The 20,905-nt window shown below is 41.1% G+C and overlaps 1 protein-coding gene across 5 annotated transcripts in view; it reads right to left on the bottom strand.

The window, feature by feature from the left end:
• Positions 1-10,986: 10,986 nt before the first annotated feature.
• The window catches only part of LOC139748230 (uncharacterized), a 59,129-nt gene continuing 49,210 nt past the window's right edge, over positions 10,987-20,905 (bottom strand). For all 5 annotated transcript variants that reach the window (XM_071661092.1, XM_071661093.1, XM_071661089.1 and 2 more), the window contains exon 7: positions 10,987-13,619. In XM_071661092.1, coding sequence (XP_071517193.1) covers positions 13,194-13,619 — 426 coding nt within the window. In that variant the 3' untranslated portion in view covers positions 10,987-13,193. The remainder of the gene's footprint in view (positions 13,620-20,905) is intronic.

A 20,905-nucleotide genomic window follows, 5' to 3' on the forward strand; every position in this document is an offset into this window, starting at 1 on the left:
TCTTGCATTGACCTCCCTAACAACCCCATCCATAAACAAATTAAACAACCATGGAGACATCACACACCCCTGCCGCAAACCTACATTCACTGAGAACCAATCACTTTCCTCTCTTCCTACACGTACACATGCCTTACATCCTCGATAAAAACTTTTCACTGCTTTTAACAACTTGCCTCCCACACCATATATTCTTAATACCTTCCACAGAGCATCTCTATCAACTCTATCATATGCCTTCTCCAGATCCATAAATGCTACATACAAATCCATTTGCTTTTCTATTTCTCACATACATTCTTCAAAGCAAACACCTGATCCACACATCCTCTACCACTTCTGAAACCACACTGCTCTTCCCCAATCTGATGCTCTGTACATGCCTTCACCCTCTCAATCAATACCCTCCCATATAATTTACCAGGAATACTCAACAAACTTATACCTCTGTAATTTGAGCACTCACTCTTATCCCCTTTGCCTTTGTACAATGGCACTATGCACGCATTCCGCCAATCCTCAGGCACCTCACCATGAGTCATACATACATTAAATAACCTTACCAACCAGTCAACAATACAGTCACCCCCTTTTTTTTATAAATTCCACTGCAATACCATCCAAACCTGCTGCCTTGCCGGCTTTCATCTTCCGCAAAGCTTTTACTACCTCTTCTCTGTTTACCAAATCATTTTCCCTAACCCTCTCACTTTGCACACCACCTCGACCCAAACACCCTATATCTGCCACTCTGTCATCAGACACATTCAACAAACCTTCAAAATACTCATTCCATCTCCTTCTCACATCACCACTACTTGTTATCACCTCCCCATTTACGCCCTTCACTGAAGTTCCCATTTGCTCCCTTGTCTTACGCACCCTATTTACCTCCTTCCAGAACATCTTTTTATTCTCCCTAAAATTTACTGATAGTCTCTCACCCCAACTCTCATTTGCCCTTTTTTTTCACCTCTTGCACCTTTCTCTTGACCTCTTGTCTCTTTCTTTTATACTTCTCCCACTCAATTGCATTTTTTCCCTGCAAAAATCGTCCAAATGCCTCTCTCTTCTCTTTCACTAATACTCTTACTTCTTCATCCCACCACTCACTACCCTTTCTAAACAGCCCACCTCCCACTCTTCTCATGCCACAAGCATCTTGTGCGCAATCCATCACTGATTCCCTAAATACATCCCATTCCTCCCCCACTCCCCTTACTTCCATTGTTCTCACCTTTTTCCATTCTGTACACAGTCTCTCCTGATACTTCCTCACACAGGTCTCCTTCCCAAGCTCACTTACTCTCACCACCTTCTTCACCCCAACATTCACTCTTCTTTTCTGAAAACCCATACTAATCTTCACCTTAGCCTCCACAAGATAATGATCAGACATCCCTCCAGTTGCACCTCTCAGCACATTGACATCCAAAAGTCTCTCTTTCGCACGCCTGTCAATTAACACGTAATCCAATAACGCTCTCTGGCCATCTCTCCTACTTACATAAGTATACTTATGTATATCTCACTTTTTAAACCAGGTATTCCCAATCATCAGTCCTTTTTCAGCACATAAATGTACAAGCTCTTCACCATTTCCATTTACAACACTGAACACCCCATGCATACCAATTATTCCCTCAACTGCCACATTACTCACCTTTGCATTCAAATCACCCATCACTATAACCCGGTCTCGTGCATCAAAACCGCTAACACACTCATTTAGCTGCTCCCAAAACACTTGCCTCTCATGATCTTTCTTCTCATGCCCAGGTGCATATGCACCAATAATCACCCACCTCTCTCCATCAACTTTCAATTTTACCCATATTAATCGAGAATTTACTTTCTTACATTCTATCACATACTCCCACAACTCCTGTTTCAGGAGTATTGCTACTCCTTCCCTTGCTCTTGTCCTCTCACTAACCCCTGACTTCACTCCCCAGACATTTCCAAACCACTCTTCCCCTTTACCCTTGAGCTTCGTTTCACTCAGAGCCAAAACATCCAGGTTCTTTTCCTCAAACATACTACCTATCTCTCCTTTTTTCACATCTTGGTTACATCCACACACATTTAGGCACCCCACTCTGAGCATTCGAGGAGGATGAGCACTCCCCGCGTGACTCCTTCTTCTGTTTCCCATTTTAGAAAGTTAATACAAGGAGGGGAGGATTTCTGGCCCCCCGCTCCCGTCCCCTCTAGTCGCTTTCTACGACACGCGAGGAATACGTGGGAAGTATTCTTTCACCCCTATCCCCTGGGATAATATACATATATATATACACACACACACACACACACACATACACACACATACGCACATACACACACATATATATATATATATATATATATATATATATATATATATATATATATATATATATATATGTATGTATATCGCCTTTTCCCGCACTAGGAAGGGAGCGGTAAGAAGAGAAGACTGAGCGTAAGAGGAAAAATCCCTCCTTGGCCCATAGCCTAGTGTTGGCATTCCCGTCTGTTGCACAGGGGTCCCGTGTTCTATCCTTGTTGTTGGAGGTTTGTATGATCTATGAAGATGGGCGTTTCTGTGCACTATGTTCATATTCATATACCTCCGCGTTGTACAGTTAGGTTCGGTAAAATGTTATCTGCTGGCTGCTGTGTGTGTGCGCCTGTTGGGAAATGATCGGTGTAGACCCCGTTGCTCGCCAACGTGAGACGAAGGGTATTCGAGTACATAGGATTCGAAGTTATTTCCTATTAGCCAGGCCCATAGCCTAGCGGTAGCATTTCCGCCTGTTACACTTGGGTCCCAGGTTCGATTCTGGATTTTGGAAGTTTATATATATATATATATATATATATATATATATATATATATATATATATATATATATATTGTGTGTGTGTGTGTGATCACACTAGTCCTTAATGAAAGGTGAAATCACACTTCAGTAGGTTATTCACTTTTATATAAATTGTAATTTTTCTATACATGTTTCGTGGAGACAATCCACCTCCTCAGGTGACAGTACTTAACAAAGTTATTTAAATCCCAACATCACACTTGAGTCCCGCCGTCCAGCACCAATCAGTACAGACCAACTACTGTCTGCGTTGTCTGGCCGTAACCAGTTGTAAGGGAGAGTGATCAAGGAGGGTCGCGTTGACCTGGGTAGCTGGATGTATCGAACAATTGTAGTCTTATGTTTTTGTGTTTTGTCAGTTCTCTCATAATGATTTGGTGAACGCTAGGATGGGCTTCAAAAATTGCCAGAGGACAGTTTAAAGTGCTTTGTATTAGCAGGTAAGACAGATCCAGTGACGCAGCTTGTGGCATAATCAGCAGAGGGGAATAGAATGACGGGATTTTCAAAATGTGTGGGGGTGATCATTTTCATGACTGAATATGGATGTCTCCTTCTGATACTCTACTACCGAGGGTTTTTCATGCTCTCTAGCCACCACAATGGGGAAACGAAAGGACTTGACAAACGAGCAAATAACTCCAATCATTTAGTGTGTTATGCACAGTGGAGGTAAGGCTACAACACCAGCGAACAAGGCTTCCCCGCGCACACTGACCATCCTGGCGGCACGTCTGCTGCGAGCTAATAACCTGCGTTGGTCACCACGAATATTAAAAGAAAAAAAAAAACCAAGATTGGTGAAGTATCAGTAAGGTTCGTTCATTGACGCATAATCCATTACGACATGCACATCAGCAGCCATCGCGCCCGAAAGAAGCCCCTCTTCACCCTTATACATAGGGCACATAGGATCGCGTTTGCCAAGACGTACCTTCAGTGGGATAAGACCAAGTGGAAGCACATGATGTAGAGCCGACGAAGCCACGTTTTCTGTGACTGGCAACCAAGTTGTCATGTTTATTGGTGTCCTAGGAGTAACCATTCTCCCCCACGTACACTTCCTGTACTGTTCAACACCCTGGTTCTCTCATGGTTTTGGTGTTGTTTTTCTTATTATGGGATAGGTGACTTTGTTCTACTGCCCAGACATCAAACCACGGATCAGCACAACTACCTCCCACCTACTGATGACCTATTTACCAGACTGTCATCAGAGGAGCCAAGCGGACGTGCTCATGCAGGATGGCGCTCCTTGCCAGACGGCAAAATCTGTGACTTTGGAATCGACTTCATCAGTGACTGGCCTGGAAACAGCCCAGATATTAACCCGATAGAGACTTTGTGGAGCGTCATTAAGGGCCTATCTTCAGGGAAGATACTAACATTGTCCCCGTTCGTAGAGTGGCACAAGTTGGACCCACAGATTCTTATGAACTTGGCAGAAATGGTGCCTTCACGCCTTCGCGAATGCATAGAGAGGAAAGGGAAGCCAATCACCTGTCAACACTTGATGTAAATAAAACTAGTGAATAGTTTACCTTCATTTTTATCCACTGGCTCCCCCGCCCATGATGTAGGAAAAACCGCAAGGAAACTGAAAACTGTCAAGCAATTTCGTATGTTACATAGGACTGAGTACGGAGAATGAAAACGAGAATATGACATTCTAGCTGCTACTGGGTGGATCAGGTGTCAAGGGTCACAGGTCAGCGTGGACGTCTCGAACCCCCCCCCCCCCTCTCTCTCTCTCTCTCTTTACAAAATCATGTAAACCTTAGTTCAAGGAAACATATTCAGATTTTTTTTTTAAGATTGTAAACTTGTCTGATTTATATGAACTAACAATTTTGATTCGTATAGATATCCATAACTGTGTTTGATAAGAGACGAATCAATAGTGTTTCCAACAATTATTGAGTTCTTGTATATGGCAACCTTAGCATTGATTGACACAGTTTTGATGATCAAAATCCAAGATGAACAAATATGATGTTCTTGACAAAACTTAACATTATTTTTGATATTATTTCACCCTGGTGTTGAGAACCTTATTTGATATTATTTCACCCTGGTGTTGAGAACCTTACCAGTTTGACCACCGTGAAACTGATCATACCCTTTACAAGGAAGGAATATGATCACGTGAACTAAATAAGATTAAAACAGCGAACTCCTGCCTGCCTCACACTGCAGTAACCTCTCACACATCCCACGGTGCACCTCCAACCACTATTACTCGTCATACACACTGTAGTAACCCGACACTGGACAACCTACCTCCATACTCCTTCCTAAACTCACCTGACAAAACCCATGTGGTGTGAGGTGTTTTGATCGTGTAAGTAATGAGAGGGGTAAGAGAGATGTAATGAGAGTGTGGTTGAGAGAGCAGAAGAGGGTGTATTGAAATGGTTTGGTCACATGGAGAGAATGAGTGAGGAAAGATTGACAAAGAGGATGTATGTGTCAGAGGTGGAGGGAACTAGGAGAAGTGGGAGACCAAATTTGAGGTAGAAGGATGGAGTGAATAAGATTTTGAGCGATCGGGTCCTGAACATACAAGAGGGTGAGAGGCGTGCAAGGAATAGAGTGAATTGGAACGTTGTGGTATACCGGGGTTGACGTGCTGTCAATGGACTGGACCAGGGCATGTGAAACGTTCGGGGTAAACCATGGAGAAGTTTGTGGGGCCTAGATGTAGATAGGGAGCAGTGGTTTCGACCCTGGTATACCACATCGTTCCACGCAGGGAATATGTGGGCAGTATCCTTTCTCCCCAATCCCCAGCGATATATGTATTTGTGTGTGTGTGTGTGTATTACTCCAAGGGTCACCGGTTGAGTGTGTGGAATAACTGGGAGGGAGGGGAACATGTTAAACAACAAGTGTTAGCTAGGTTATACAAGGTGAGGTAGCATAGGGCAGAGCTACTGGCGGTGTAGGATTATGGTGAAGAAGAGGTAAAGGCAGGTCGGGTAATACGAGACAGGCTTGGCAGGTGTCCTGTGGTGGTGGTGGTAGGAGGCGTCAGATAAAGCACGTAGAAGTGCCATGCTGCCCTGTCGACGTGGAGCTCCTGTAGTAGGAGGAGGAGGAGGTGGTTGTGGCCCGTCTCGCGGCTCCTGCAGTGTGTGGCGGTGGCTGTCGGTTAGTGCCTGGGTTGCAGGAGGTTCCTGGAGAGACGCCAGGGATGCAGGAGTGCCGCGGGCGTGGCCCTGAAGTCCCTCGTTGCTATAGCCGCTGCTGGATATTCGCATGGAAAGGTTCAGATCATGAATTGCCACAGCGCCATCTTTGGATGTGGTGGCACCGTCGAATATCGAGTGTTGGTGTCAGAGATGAATACTGCTGGTGCGGCCGTAGGTGTGGGCACCAGAACCATTCCTCCTGAGATCATTAGGTCAGGGGAGGTCACACCTCGCTGTAAACCTGACGCACAGTTGTTGTATAATGAGGCCTTGGTCATCTTGCGCCATCACTACAGAGGAACTGAAGCGTTGTCAGGTCTCCTGTACCAGGTCATGTAGATCTACACGAGTTCTAGTTAGCTGTATGCAAGTCAGTTTTTGATCAATGATTTACACAGCTAAGCTTGGTTAAGCCATAAGAATGTACGAGCATTCCACAGTACGCCATGGCGAAAGGAGGCTAGGCTTTTGAAAGATGAAATTGTGGAAATATTAAGAGAATGTGGTATTGCAGGGAGTAAAGAAATAAACACCTTTGATAACACAGATTTATTGTGATGATGTTGAACCCACCTTCTTCATCAAGTTAATGAGATGATTTTAGTGATGAAGCGAGTTTGTATTCCTGTATTACACTGTACTGGCTTCCGCACACTTCTCCAATTTTAGACTGAAACCTACACCCCGTACCAGCGGTGGAACTAGGAAAATAATTACAAGGTACACAATATAGAAATAAGAAAGCAGATGATGAAGAAAATGAGCAAACTGTGAAAAATTATTATTGAAAACGATAAGTTCCTGCAGTAATCAGACATCAGATGCCTTCTCTTGTGAATTTTAACAGTAGAAATTAAGGTGTATTGTGAGGCAAGCGGTTTGTTGTGTGATATTCCTGTAAAAGAAGTGTCACAATGATGCGTGTTGCTATACGGTGGAAATAGTGTCACATAATAATGTGTGTTGCTATACGGTGGATATAGTATCATAATGATGTGTTGCTATACGGTGGAAATTGTCACATAATGACGTTTGTTGCTGTACGGTGGATATAGTATAATTATGTGTTGCTATATGGTGGAAAAAGTGTCACATGATGTGTGTTGCAATACGGTAGATATATTATCATAATGATGTGTTGCTATACGGTGGAAATTATGTCACATAATGACATGTGTTGCTGTACGGTGGAAATAGTGTCACATGAAGGTGTGTTGCTGTACTGTGGAAATAGTGTTGCATAGTGATGTGTTGCTATATGGTGGCAATAGTGTAACATAGTGAGGTGTGTTACTATACGGTGGAAATAGTGTCACATGATGATGTGTTACTGTTGTGTGGAAAGTGTCACAATGATATTGTGTTGCTCACACCACCTGGTGGCTCATATCACATGGCTCATGCATCACGCTGTCATCATATGTCATGCATTTTTCAATATGTCTTTCTTAGTGCATTCATATTCTTTTTCTTTCACATATATATATGCTATTTCCTGAGTGAGCGAGGTAAATTCTAGAACAGATGAGAGCTTTAGAGGATAAAAAAGAAATCTTCATTTGGCTCGTCCTCTGTTCTATCTTTTGAAAAGTAATACAGGAGGGAAAGATTACCAGTCCTCCTTCTGTATGATGTGCGAAAATGAAATATATAGCTCAGCACAGCAGATCACAAGAACAGCTCTTATGTCAGTGGAGGACAGGGTTGACAGATTTTTCTGGTTATGACCACAGTGGTGGAGGAAGTGTATGCAAGAGCTTTAGACCAGCAAGGTGCAGGTGTACACTGTACAGGGATGGTGAGGTATAGGTGAATCATTTGCCATGAACACATCACATGTCCGTGGCAGAGTTGTGAAGAGTAATTGTGAATAAAAGTAAGATAACATGGTGTGGGAGATAATACACGATTGTAAGAACGATGCAAGATTTACACGCATACTATTAATATTTTCATTTAGCTATCTAATTTCATCAATTTACTGTGAGTTGTACATATGTAGTTGCATCTCATTGAGTGTGTTCACAGGCTCACTGCTTTGTCTGTAAGAAGCAAGCTCAAGGGATTGTCTAGTCTTTTGTAACTTGTATATCGGACCTGCAGACAATATAGGATGAGCCAGCCGGTCACTCAAACATGGGATGAGGTGTTAATAGGCCCAGATAAAGCTGGACTCAGCATTAATTAGTGACACACTGGCCAGCCTCGTCACACCGTCCACTAGTGTGTGTCGTAGTGTGTAAAAAAGACGTTAGTCCAGAGTATCATAGATGTATGTACATATTTTTCTCATAAAACTATATGTATAGGCCACCTGAAATGTCATTACCTAGGAACAAAGACGATGACCCTGTACTGCATGATAGTTTGTATAAATCTGAATGGGAAGGACCTTAAGGAAGTGGAGTGTTTTAGTTACTTGGGAGTGGACATGACAGTGGATGAGACCATGGGGTCTGAAGAGGCATAGGGTGGGAAAACTGAAAGTACAACCAGCCATCCACAGCCTTGCCCACACGCTATTCCATGGTTTACCATGATTGCTTCATATCCCTTGTTCAGCATATTGACAGCACTTCCCTCCCAGTATGGACATTTGGAGAGAATGAGTAAAGAAAGACTATACTATATATACAACATTGATCCATTTCATTCCATCCTATTCATCCTCTCACCCCACTGAGTATTTTGGTCCTAATATTCCAAAGACTCCTTCACTCCATCTCCTTTTTTGGTTTTCTCCTCCTCCTTGCTCTCTCTAATTCTAACACGTAAATCCACTTAAGCTTTCATCACTCATCTTTTCCATCTATACTCTTTTTAATATGCTTGGTTAGCTCAGTCATACTAAGCTTGCTACCACAGATCTCTTACACAAACATTCCCTACTTGATAATACTCTCACACTGCCTCAGACATTTCATTTCCAACATGTCCACTCATTCTGTCTCTTTTGAGTTCAAGGCACAAGATTTATATCTGATCAACACTGTCAGGACTATTGTAATTCATCAGCAACTGTTTTTGCCGTAAACTTATCCTTCCATGAGCATCTTAATGGACCCAGGACCTTAGCTCTCAATCTTTCACTTCATGGCTCACTTCACCATGGTTCTGTCCTCTGTCACTTCCCCTCCCAGGTGCCTAATACACTCACTTTACTTCCATTCAGACTTACACTCGACCAATTCTGTTTAATCTCCCTTCTGCAAATAATTTTAATTCTTCCTTTTGTACTATTCGCCATTTCCCGCGATAGCGAGGTAGCATTAAGAACAGAGGACTGGGCCTTTGAGAGAATATCCTCACCTGGCCCCCTTCTCTGTTCCTTCTTTTGGAAAATTGAAAAAAAATGAGAGGGGAGGATTTCCAGCCACCCGCTCCCTCCCCTTTTAGTCGCCTTCTACTACACGCATGGAATACGTGGGAAGTATTCTTTCTCCCCTATCCCCAGGGATAATTTTAATTGAGTTCATATTAACTTTCCATTTCCTCATTTCAAACAGTCCCAAACTCTATTGCTAGCTTCTGAAGTTATTGAGTCTGCCACAGAGCAGTGACACCTGCATGCAGCATCTGATTCGATTGCATGCTTCCCTACCTTCAGCATATTGCAGACCTGCCCCTTCCTCTGAAATCCTTGCATTTACCTCCCTTACCACCCTTTCCATAAACAGATTAAACAAAAATATCATATCCCACATTCTTGGTGCAGATGCACCTAAAAAAAAGAAAAAAAAAAAAAGGCCACCCTTTTTCCTTCCAACTCATATGCATGCCTTACTCTTTCAATAAAACCTCCATTTCATTTAGTAACTACCTATTAGCCCCATATACAGTATATGTAGCATCAGGCCTCTCTCTTAGCCTTTTCATGTGCTTTCTTAAAATCCATAAATGCTGCAATTTAATTTTCTTTCAATATTTCTTGTACAAATTCACACACCCTATACCTCTCCAGAGGCCACAGTGCACCTCCCAGTGAAATGTTCTATGTCACAACCTTTTCAATCACCAGCATCCCATACATCTTACCAGATAAACTCAACAAACGTATATTTCTGTAATTTGAGCTATTTTGTCTCCCTTGCCTTTGTGTAAGAACACTAGCGTCAATCCTTGAGCAACTTACCTTGGGCCATAAAAATATCGAACAGCCTATTTAACCAATCAACAATATTGTTATTCCCCAAAACTAAATTATTCTCTGACTTTTATGTAGCAAGCCAAACTTTGTGGCTATATTGTATTGAAGAACTTAATATTTTCTTACCACTGATGATCTACTCAGGCTGTAAGAGATGCATGTGAATAATGTATGTTAAATACTGTAAAATGAATTTTTTTTTTCACACGTACAAATATTGTGAACTTGTCAGTTCATTCAACTTGTAAGAAACTTTTTCAGTTTTTCTCAAAATATCCAATTAAAAACTGAATGTAAATGAGTATAATGAATTAGCTTGCTGTTACAGTGAATTCACTGACTAAATGTGAATCTTAAACTTACTTGGGTATAACAGTTTGTTTCTATTTTACAACTAACACATGGCACATTTACTTATCCAGCAGCTGTGATCCTTGTACAGTTAACATATATCTTTCCTCTTCATCTTTATATTAACATGAGAAATTAAAAACCAGACTCTCCAAAGAATGCAAAATACTTGGGTGAATGTTTCAGCCTTTTTAGCAAAAAATTGCCGCATGTCTCAAATGAAACTTAGTTTGATAGGTTATTAGTACTTGTGTACTTGATAGATATACTAATCACTCCAAGTCTTACAGTTATAGTTACTTATTGACTTTTATCTCCTATTATGTGAAGCACAGATGAGACTTTAGTGGTGACTGTAAATGGCACCATTTGTTGCTTTCACTGTAAAATCATGAAAGCTTCATGATCAACTTGTAAATGATAAGAATAACAGTTTTAATTAGCAGATACAAATTTACTTAAGCAATCTAACAATACACAGAGTTTTGTAAGTAAACTTTCTCTTCATGATCTAATGATGCAGCTGGTGACATCCTCTCCATTCTCAAATTGCATTCTACACTCAGTCAACTCAATTTTGTAGTTTGATGACTTTCATACAGGGAGTTATTAAAAGAAATAAATGTAATTCAAAAATACAGAAAAATAAGACATTCTTGGAATACACTTAGCATTAAGCACTTCCACAACCATTTCCTATGGTTTATGAAGGTTAGAATACTTTCAGGTATCACTGTTGCACACGAAAATACATACTGATATATATTTAACACATTTTGGAAGTTGCAGGCTTCCTCACTTAGCACATCTGGAAAATTTATCTTTATGAAACTGGAAGTAATGGTCATTTATCGTCATATTCAAAAGAAATAGCCTGGCCACTGAAGGCTAATTATTTTGTCATCAAGTGAAGATAAATAACTATTACTGAATTTGAAGAAGTTTGTACTTGAAGACCATCAGAGGATTTCTTCCTCCTAAGTGGTCTAATCTTAATCTAATGTGGCACAGAGAACCAACTGACTTTGAGGCCAGTATGTCCAATGAACTAAGACTTTTTTTAAGCATTCAGAGATTCTTATCATTAGGAACAATATCCCATTAGTTTAATTTTTGTCAGTAAGAATATAAACATCACAAATTAACCTACTACAACCTCCAATATATCTATCACAGGAAGAAAAAGTATATCTGGCTTTCTGGTCACTGAAATATCAGAATAAGCATTACAAGAGATTAGTAATAAATTCAATATAAATCTAACAAAATTATTATCATCTGGAGAAGTTTCTGTATGCATCACTGACTTTGAAAATGGGAAGCAGCTTACTCAACAGTCTGATATCCTCTTTACGACACATCCAGAAACAAATACCTAAACTCAGTGCTAAGTCATGTCGTAAAAATTAACACCTAAAATATCTTTCATGAACTAAAAAGAGCCTTCTATACGAGAAAGGTCAGCTACGCTAGGGCTTAACATTACAAGAGTGACCAGTTTTCATCTTACAAAGTGAATAATGCCCTGCCCATGCTTGAATATAGGTATCATGGGTTCTGAACTTTTGATAAAGATTTGCATAACTGTTTTACATGATATGACCTGCTATGTTCTCCAACTATGTACATACAAAAATCCTCAATCCTCACAAATATTTATACCCTCAGTCACAAGAAGACAGCATTCCCTGATCAAACTGTTGTGTTACAAACTATGGTTTGTATCAATAATAACTAAAATCCCATTATAACAAAATACTTTTGTCAAAATTAACACAAAATTATTGAGAGCTCTATGCTTAAAGCTGCCATAGCTTTTAGACTAGGATAATAAATTCTTGATTTGCAATTGTGTCTATACATGTACATTAATAAGTTAAAAAATATTATTTAAGTTCACCATCTATGAACCTCAAACCCGGGCTGAAAGTAGTAAAAAGCATAGTATCATGCTCTCCATACAAAGACCCAGACAAAACTATACTAAAATATTCTGGAATGTACAATGGTAAGCACAACCCTAATGCTCCACTCTGAAGTAGAAGCTTCATTTTATTTTCCCCATCACATCAAGACGAGATTCAGCACCTAATATTGGCAATTCATCATCAGTAGGAATAACTACTGTGTAAAACTTATGATTTCAATACATGGCACCCAGATTTAATAAAATATAACTATTTTGTCACCTTAACTTAACCCCTAAGCAATTCAAAAAAGTATTCTTGAAGAAACCAATGCCCTGATAAAATCCTACATGACTAAATCCAAGATTACAATCAACATAGATTTCTTTGCTATATGCAAAGTGAACTCTTCTTCCAATGTGGATGCTGGGCAGAAACAACAGATGTTGGTACATATCATAAAAAAAGTTTCATTCACTGCTCCCAAGTTATTTCTTTACTGCTGGAAGAAATTCCTGTTCACCAATGGAAGCTCTTCTGAAATTAATAACAAAATATCTTTATCACAGAAAAAAATCTCTAAATGAGTAACCACTTATGTTGAGACAAGAGTTTCTTATCACTAATTGTTTATACGAGCTTCCTTTTGAAAAGCAAGTATAGAAGCTACCAAATGCAGGCAAACAGAACCATTGTTTGTAAAGACTTTTTCTTCAGTGTCTGTCTAGTATGTTCACTGATGGAAGGTATTTTCTTTCATGCCAGCCATAAAATACGCTGGAGCTTCTAACATCTTCTGGCAGGATGGAATCTGATTCACAGGTGGTGGGGCCATGGACTGGTGAGGTTCTAGGTAGTGACCAGGGAAATATATTTCTCCATTAGGGATGTATGCATGAGGGGGCTCCTGCATGGAAGTAGCGTGAGCAGGTGGAGGGGGAGGGGTACAATGAGGATGGATATGACTCATTGGAGGAGGTGGTGGGGTGTACATGGGCTTATTCTCTAACTTGTTTTGCTTCTTTTTTGCGGAGCGGGGCTTCTTGGTTTTGTTGTCATTGTATGGTTCTGCATTTTGGGAGGGGTTCATCTGGTTGGGTGACTTGACTGGGCGCAAATGTTTCCCTCTTCTGTCTGGCTCAGGTACAAGTGCACCATCCTTAAATACAGCATAAACAAACAAAACGTTACAAAAAGATTGCAGTGTACAAAATGATCATTATTCTATATAACTAACTACCACTAGATACCAAAGAGTCTATCTGCTGAAATACCATATCACTGAAAATAAAAATCAATCACACCCTTCATGGGTAACAATCTGAACATTTGTTGAAATGAGCGTTAAATGTGAATTTATCCTGTGATTCCAGACTTTTGAAACACCCTGTACAATAAGACATTTTTTATTTCAAGACTTTTTATTTCAAAAGACTAACACATCATTAATCAAAGTTAAACTGGATCAAGTATTGTATTCTTTTCTCTAACATGATTTTTTTTATATTTATATATTGTTATTCCTAGGTACAGAAGAATAACACATGACAGGTAGAGAATGAGTGTCAGTGGATGTGGCCCTTCTTCATCTGTTTCCTGACGCCACCTTGTTAACACAAGGGGTGGCAATGCTGTTTCTTGTGGGGTGGGGTGGGGTGGTGCCAGGAATGGATGAAGGTGAACAAGTATGAATATGTATATGTTGCAAGGCATGGGCGATAGATAGAGTTGTGCGGAGGAGGGTGGATGTGCTGGAAATGAGATGTTTGAGGACAATATGTGGTGTGAGGTGGTTTGATCGAGTAAGTAATGAAAGGGTAAGAGAGATGTGTGGTAATAAAATGAGTGTGGTTGAGAGAGCAGAAGAGGGTGTTTTGAAATGGTTTGGTCACATGGAGAGAATGAGTGCGGAAAGATTAACAAAGAGGATATATGTGTCAGAGGTGGAGGGAACAAGAAGTGGGAGACCAAATTGGAGGTGGAAAGATGGAGTGAAAAAGATTTTGAGTGATCGGGGCCTGAACATGCAGGAGGGTGAAAGGCGTGCAAGGAATAGAGTGAATTGGAACGATGTGGTATACTGGGGTCGACGTGCTGTCAGTGGATTGAAGCAGGGCATGTAAAGCATCTGGGGTAAACCATGGAAAGTTTTGTGGGGCCTGGATGTGGAAAGGGAGCAGTGGTTTCAGTGCATTATACATGACAGCTAGAGACTGAGTGTGAACGAACGTGGCCTTGGTTATCTTTTCTTAGCGCTACCTCACGCACATGCGGAGGGAGGGGTTTTTCATTTCATGTGTGGCGGGGTGGCGACGGGAATGAATAGGGGCAGACTATGAATTATGTACATTTGTATATATGTATACGTCTGTGTGTATATGTATATGTATACGTTGAGAGAAGAGAGAGGCATTTGGACGATTTTTGCAGGGAAAAAATGCAATTGAGTGGGAGATGTATAAAAGAAAGAGACAGGAGGTCAAGAGAAAGGTGCAAGAGGTGAAAAAAAGGGCAAATGAGAGTTGGGGTGAGAGAGTATCATTAAACTTTAGGGAGAATAAAAAGATGTTCTGGAAGGAGGTAAATAAAGTGCGTAAGACAAGGGAGCAAATGGGAACTTCAGTGAAGGGCGCAAATGGGGAGGTGATAACAAGTATTGGTGATGTGAGAAGGAGATGGAGTGAGTATTTTGAAGGTTTGTTGAATGTGTTTGATGATAGAGTGGCAGATATAGGGTGTTTTGGTCGAGGTGGTGTGCAAAGTGAGAGGGTTAGGGAAAATGATTTGGTAAACAGAGAAGAGGTAGTGAAAGCTTTGTGGAAGATGAAAGCCGGCAAGGCAGCAGGTTTGGATGGTATTGCAGTGAAATTTATTAAAAAAGGGGGTGACTGTATTGTTGACTGGTTGGTAAGGTTATTTAATGTATGTATGACTCATGGTGAGGTGCCTGAGGATTGGCGGAATGCGTGCATAGTGCCATTGTACAAAGGCAAAGGGGATAAGAATGAGTGCTCAAATTACAGAGGTATAAGTTTGTTGAGTATTCCTGGTAAATTATATGGGAGGGTATTGATTGAGAGGGTGAAGGCATGTACAGAGCATCAGATTGGGGAAGAGCAGTGTGGTTTCAGAAGTGGTAGAGGATGTGTGGATCAGGTGTTTGCTTTGAAGAATGTATGTGAGAAATACTTAGAAAAGCAAATGGATTTGTATGTAGCATTTATGGATCTGGAGAAGGCATATGATAGAGTTGATAGAGATGCTCTGTGGAAGGTATTAAGAATATATGGTGTGGGAGGAAAGTTGTTAGAAGCAGTGAAAAGTTTTTATCGAGGATGTAAGGCATGTGTACGTGTAGGAAGAGAGGAAAGTGATTGGTTCTCAGTGAATGTAGGTTTGCGGCAGGGGTGTGTGATGTCTCCATGGTTGTTTAATTTGTTTATGGATGGGGTTGTTAGGGAGGTAAATGCAAGATTTTTGGAAAGAGGGGCAAGTATGAAGTCTGTTGGGGATGAGAGAGCTTGGGAAGTGAGTCAGTTGTTGTTCGCTGATGATACAGCGCTGGTGGCTGATTCATGTGAGAAACTGCAGAAGCTGGTGACTGAGTTTGGTAAAGTGTGTGGAAGAAGAAAGTTAAGAGTAAATGTGAATAAGAGCAAGGTTATTAGGTACAGTAGGGTTGAGGGTCAAGTCAATTGGGAGGTGAGTTTGAATGGAGAAAAACTGGAGGAAGTGAAGTGTTTTAGATATCTGGGAGTGGATCTGGCAGCGGATGGAACCATGGAAGCGGAAGTGGATCATAGGGTGGGGGAGGGGGCGAAAATTCTGGGGGCCTTGAAGAATGTGTGGAAGTCGAGAACATTATCTCGGAAAGCAAAAATGGGTATGTTTGAAGGAATAGTGGTTCCAACAATGTTGTATGGTTGCAAGGCGTGGGCTATGGATAGAGTTGTGCGCAGGAGGATGGATGTGCTGGAAATGAGAAGTTTGAGGACAATGTGTGGTGTGAGGTGGTTTGATCGAGTGAGTAACGTAAGGGTAAGAGAGATGTGTGGAAATAAAAAGAGCGTGGTTGAGAGAGCAGAAGAGGGTGTTTTGAAGTGGTTTGGGCACATGGAGAGGATGAGTGAGGAAAGATTGACCAAGAGGATATATGTGTCGGAGGTGGAGGGAGCATGGAGAAGAGGGAGACCAAATTGGAGGTGGAAAGATGGAGTGAAAAAGATTTTGTGTGATCGGGGCCTGAACATGCAGGAGGGTGAAAGGAGGGCAAGGAATAGAGTGAATTGGAGCGATGTGGTATACCGGGGTTGACGTGCTGTCAGTGGATTGAATCAAGGCATGTGAAGCGTCTGGGGTAAACCATGGAAAGCTGTGTAGGTATGTATATTTGCGTGTGTGGACGTATGTATATATATGTGTATGGGGGGGGTTGGGCCATTTCTTTCGTCTGTTTCCTTGCGCTACCTCGCAAACGCGGGAGACAGCGACAAAGTATAAAAAAAAAAAAAAAAATACGTTGAGATGTATAGGTATATATGTGTGCATGTGTGGATGTGTATGTATAAACATATGGATGTGGGTGGGTTGGGCCATTCTTTCGTCTGTTTCCTTATGGTACCTCGCTAACGCGAGAGACAGCGACAAAGTAAAATAATAATAATAAAAAATGAATTTATTTATTTATTATATTTTGTTGCTGCCTCCAGCGTCAGCAAGGCAGCGCAAGGAAACAGACGAAAGAATGGCCCAACCTACCCACATACACATGTATATACATGTTGAAAGTTGCTCACAGACAAACAAACAATCGCCGGTAAAAACGTAATCTCCTTGGTGGAGGTATCAAAAATAAAAAATATTGGTGTCATAAGTTTGGACGGGTGCAATTTCAGTGTTTGCCATAGGCACTGTTTCCCATAGATAAGCCCGTTTGAATCCTGTGGGGTTGTCTTTGTCTTCTGTTGTTAGTGTTTTTCTAGGTGTGCACCACCAGAATAATGCAGTTTCATATGCATTATACACCTGATCAGGACTGAGGTGCTTGTCAGCTACGAGTTTTGCAAATTCGTCCACATACTCAGCAGCTCCTTCATGTTTTGCAGACCGCTTTTTTCTAAACACTTTATTCATGGAAATTCCAATGATGCTTCTTGAATCTTTGAAGCCATCCTTCACTATAGTCATGGTCATTGTAATTTATGTTCTTTATGGAACAATTTAGCCTGTCCATTATCATGTTACATGACAAGTCCACTCCATCGCTCTAATGCTGTCGAAACCATTCCATCATCACTTGATCGTGCTCAGTGCTCTTACCATCTTTCATAGTTTTTATAATCATCATTTGCTTCTTGGAATTGCTGTCTGCATAGAATTTTAATATTTTCTCCCTTTGCTTCTTTATATCATAAACAGTTGATGAACCAGTGCTATAGATGTCACACAGCTTACCACAGTCCATTTTTTCAACAGTTCTACTTTATCTTGGATAGATATGGACCAGTGTTTACGTTTGACACCACGAATGACACTCATATGTCTAGGAAGCCATAGCTAGAGTTAGATTTAAGCAAAATAAGCTAAGAATCTCAGAATTGTGGTATCACCACCAGCAAGTGCAGTGTAAAGAACATAAATACGCATGCCCTACACACAACGCCATCTGTGGTCGCCCAGTAAACTAGTCTGGTGGCTGCGGTAATTTCAAGTTCCCTAACATAATTTCGTCCGGACCAAAGGAGGTGCCGAACCATCAGTTGCTGGAAAATCAGTGGTGTACTTGTAATAATAATAATAAAATAATTTGTGTGACATAGAAGGAGACTAAGAAGGGTGAGAGTGGGGGACTGGAAATTCTCCCCACCCATAAGTGGAGACATCGAAAACAGCCAAATGATTCTTTTTTTCTGTTCTGGATGCTATCTCATTTATGTAGGATATAGCAAACATATTTGAAAGAAAAGACTTGTTCGTCATTTCCTGCCAAGTGAGGTAATGCCAGAAGTGCACAAAGAATGGCCTCATTTGCTCACATACACTCTCTAATTGGAATGATAATGCACCAGAAACTCCTCCTATCCATAGTCATGCCTCAGAGACATATCTGTGGTTTCCCATGACTGCCATGGTTCAGCCTAGTGACAGCACATTATCCCATGTATACCACACTGTTCCATTTTGTTCTATTACATACACACTACATTTCTCCCCTGTATTTTCATGCCTCAATCACATACTATCCTTCACTCTATCCCTCCACATCTTCCTTGGTTTTCCCCTTCTCCTTGTTCCCTGTACTTCTCACATCTACATCCTCTTAGTCAGTCTCTCCTCAATTGTCCTTTCCAAAGCAATATACTATTTTGTCAATCTGAAAGCAGGCTCATTGACTAGCAACTTAGCTAACTGACTTTTCTCTGTAGTTACAGGAGCTGCTGCTCCTCTCGGAAGAAATAACATAATGGGTTAAAATGGAACCTGGTTGTGGCAGTCGTTCCTCAAGCCTCTGTAAAAAGGAAAAAGTGAGTGGGAAACTCATGGTAAGTATTCATTTCAGTCAAAAGTAACAATGTCACCCCAAGCTACATTTGAGCTTAGAATGCAAGGTAGTAGTTGGTAGGCAGCCACCCACCGTGGAAGTATATTACAGGTACTACCTGCCTGGGAATGGGGATGGTTAGTGCTTGCTTGAGCAATATGCTAGCACTTCAGTGGTTGTCAAGCTGCACTCAAATGACCTAGATAGCTGTCTTTTCTTTCTGCCTCACCCACAAGTGGACTGCTCACATTCTGTCTCCAAATATACAATCTCTCCTTGTCACACAAAACACTTGACAACTCACACAACTCATTCTTTGTAACTCTAGATTTCCCTGTGGTGAGTGCTATGCACTAGCCCTGCCTTTTGGCAAAATGGCAGGAGCAGTAATAGATAGAAGTAGGTAGGAACATTAGGCTGGAGCATTAGGTAACAGGAGTAGGTAGGAAAATTAAGCAGGAGCATCAGGTAGTAGTAGTTAGTAGGAACATTAGGTAGAAGTAGTCAGTAGGAGCATTTGGAAGCACTGCACTATAGTTGCTATCTTCAAGTGGCCTGTGAAGGGTGAGGTACTAATGGCTATGAAGCGGCACTGGAATTCACCAGTTATGGAGGCTTTTGCCATGGCCACCTACTTGAGGGAGTTCCAGGAGGGAACTGGTGTCAGAGATATAGATAGATGTTTAGATAGATTCACCTCCTACCTGAACAATAATTGCAAAACCTTTGTATAGATTTTTGTCATTTGTTTGAAGCTTCAGATGTTTCTGATCAGGTTTTACAGAGATATGGAAACTGTATTTTCTGGGCCATTTTAAAAGAAACTAGATATTGTAATGTTTTAGCAGTCTGTATTTAGACTTTAGGGTGGTCCAGAGAAGATAAGCATGCTCTCAGGGCAAGGATAATGTGCAAAATCTTGACATTTTTTCCACTCGAGAAATCACTAAATTCCTTCCTTGTACTTTCCCTTATGGAACCTCAGTTGTGTTTCGGTTGTATGATAGTATCTCACCTTTTTGCTAGGTTTCACAGATCCTCAGGTTTACTGACCCACACTGGAATTGTAATAGAGCTTTGGCTGTCTGTTGTGAACAACTTTATGGGTAGAACTAAAGAGGGAGGCATTGCCCAATTAAGTCAGGGCAATAGTTTTAGATCTGGACAAACACCTGTGGTGTACTGTTACTTTTAGTTTTGACAACTTTGGAGCCTCAGTGCCTCTGGAAACACTGTGCTGGCATTGCCCTCTGCCAGTGACCTGTCAAGGGTGAGGCACAAAAGGCTAAGAAGTGGCACTGGAGTCTATCAGGTATGCCAAGGGTTAAAAGGAATGCGCAAATGAAGGTGATGGTGCTAAATGTGAATGGAATGACTGGGAAGAATAAATGAAGGGAGATTGGGGAGACATTTAAAAGTTGTAGCAAAGATGTGCTAGGAAACCCATATCCTCAGGCAGGGTGTGTGGTGTGAAAATGGAAATGATGAATGCAAGTTATGGGATGGAATGGAAGGAGGTGTGGTATGCATGGGAATGAGTGAAAATTATGAGGGAAGAGAAAAAGAAGGATGTGCAATTCTGCTATCACCAAGAGTATGGGAAGGTGTTACATGTCATGTATGGAGTGGATCAAGAATATTGTGAGTGAAAGATTGGGATTGTAAAATATGCATGGGTATGTGTATATGCACCTGTGTATATGAAGACTATGAGGTAGGGATGAAATGAAACTTTTTTGGAGGAACTTGAATGACTGTATAAACGGTTTTGAGAAAGAGAGAAACATGGTCGTACAGGGTGATATGGATGCAAAAGTGGGATGTGATGGAATTGGTGAGATAGTTGGTAAATGGGGAGTTCCTGGAGTAAATGAGAATGGAAGCTATCTTGTGGATATTGGGGC

Source organism: Panulirus ornatus, chromosome 73, assembly GCF_036320965.1.
Source record: "Panulirus ornatus isolate Po-2019 chromosome 73, ASM3632096v1, whole genome shotgun sequence".
Lineage (NCBI taxonomy): Eukaryota > Metazoa > Arthropoda > Malacostraca > Decapoda > Palinuridae > Panulirus > Panulirus ornatus.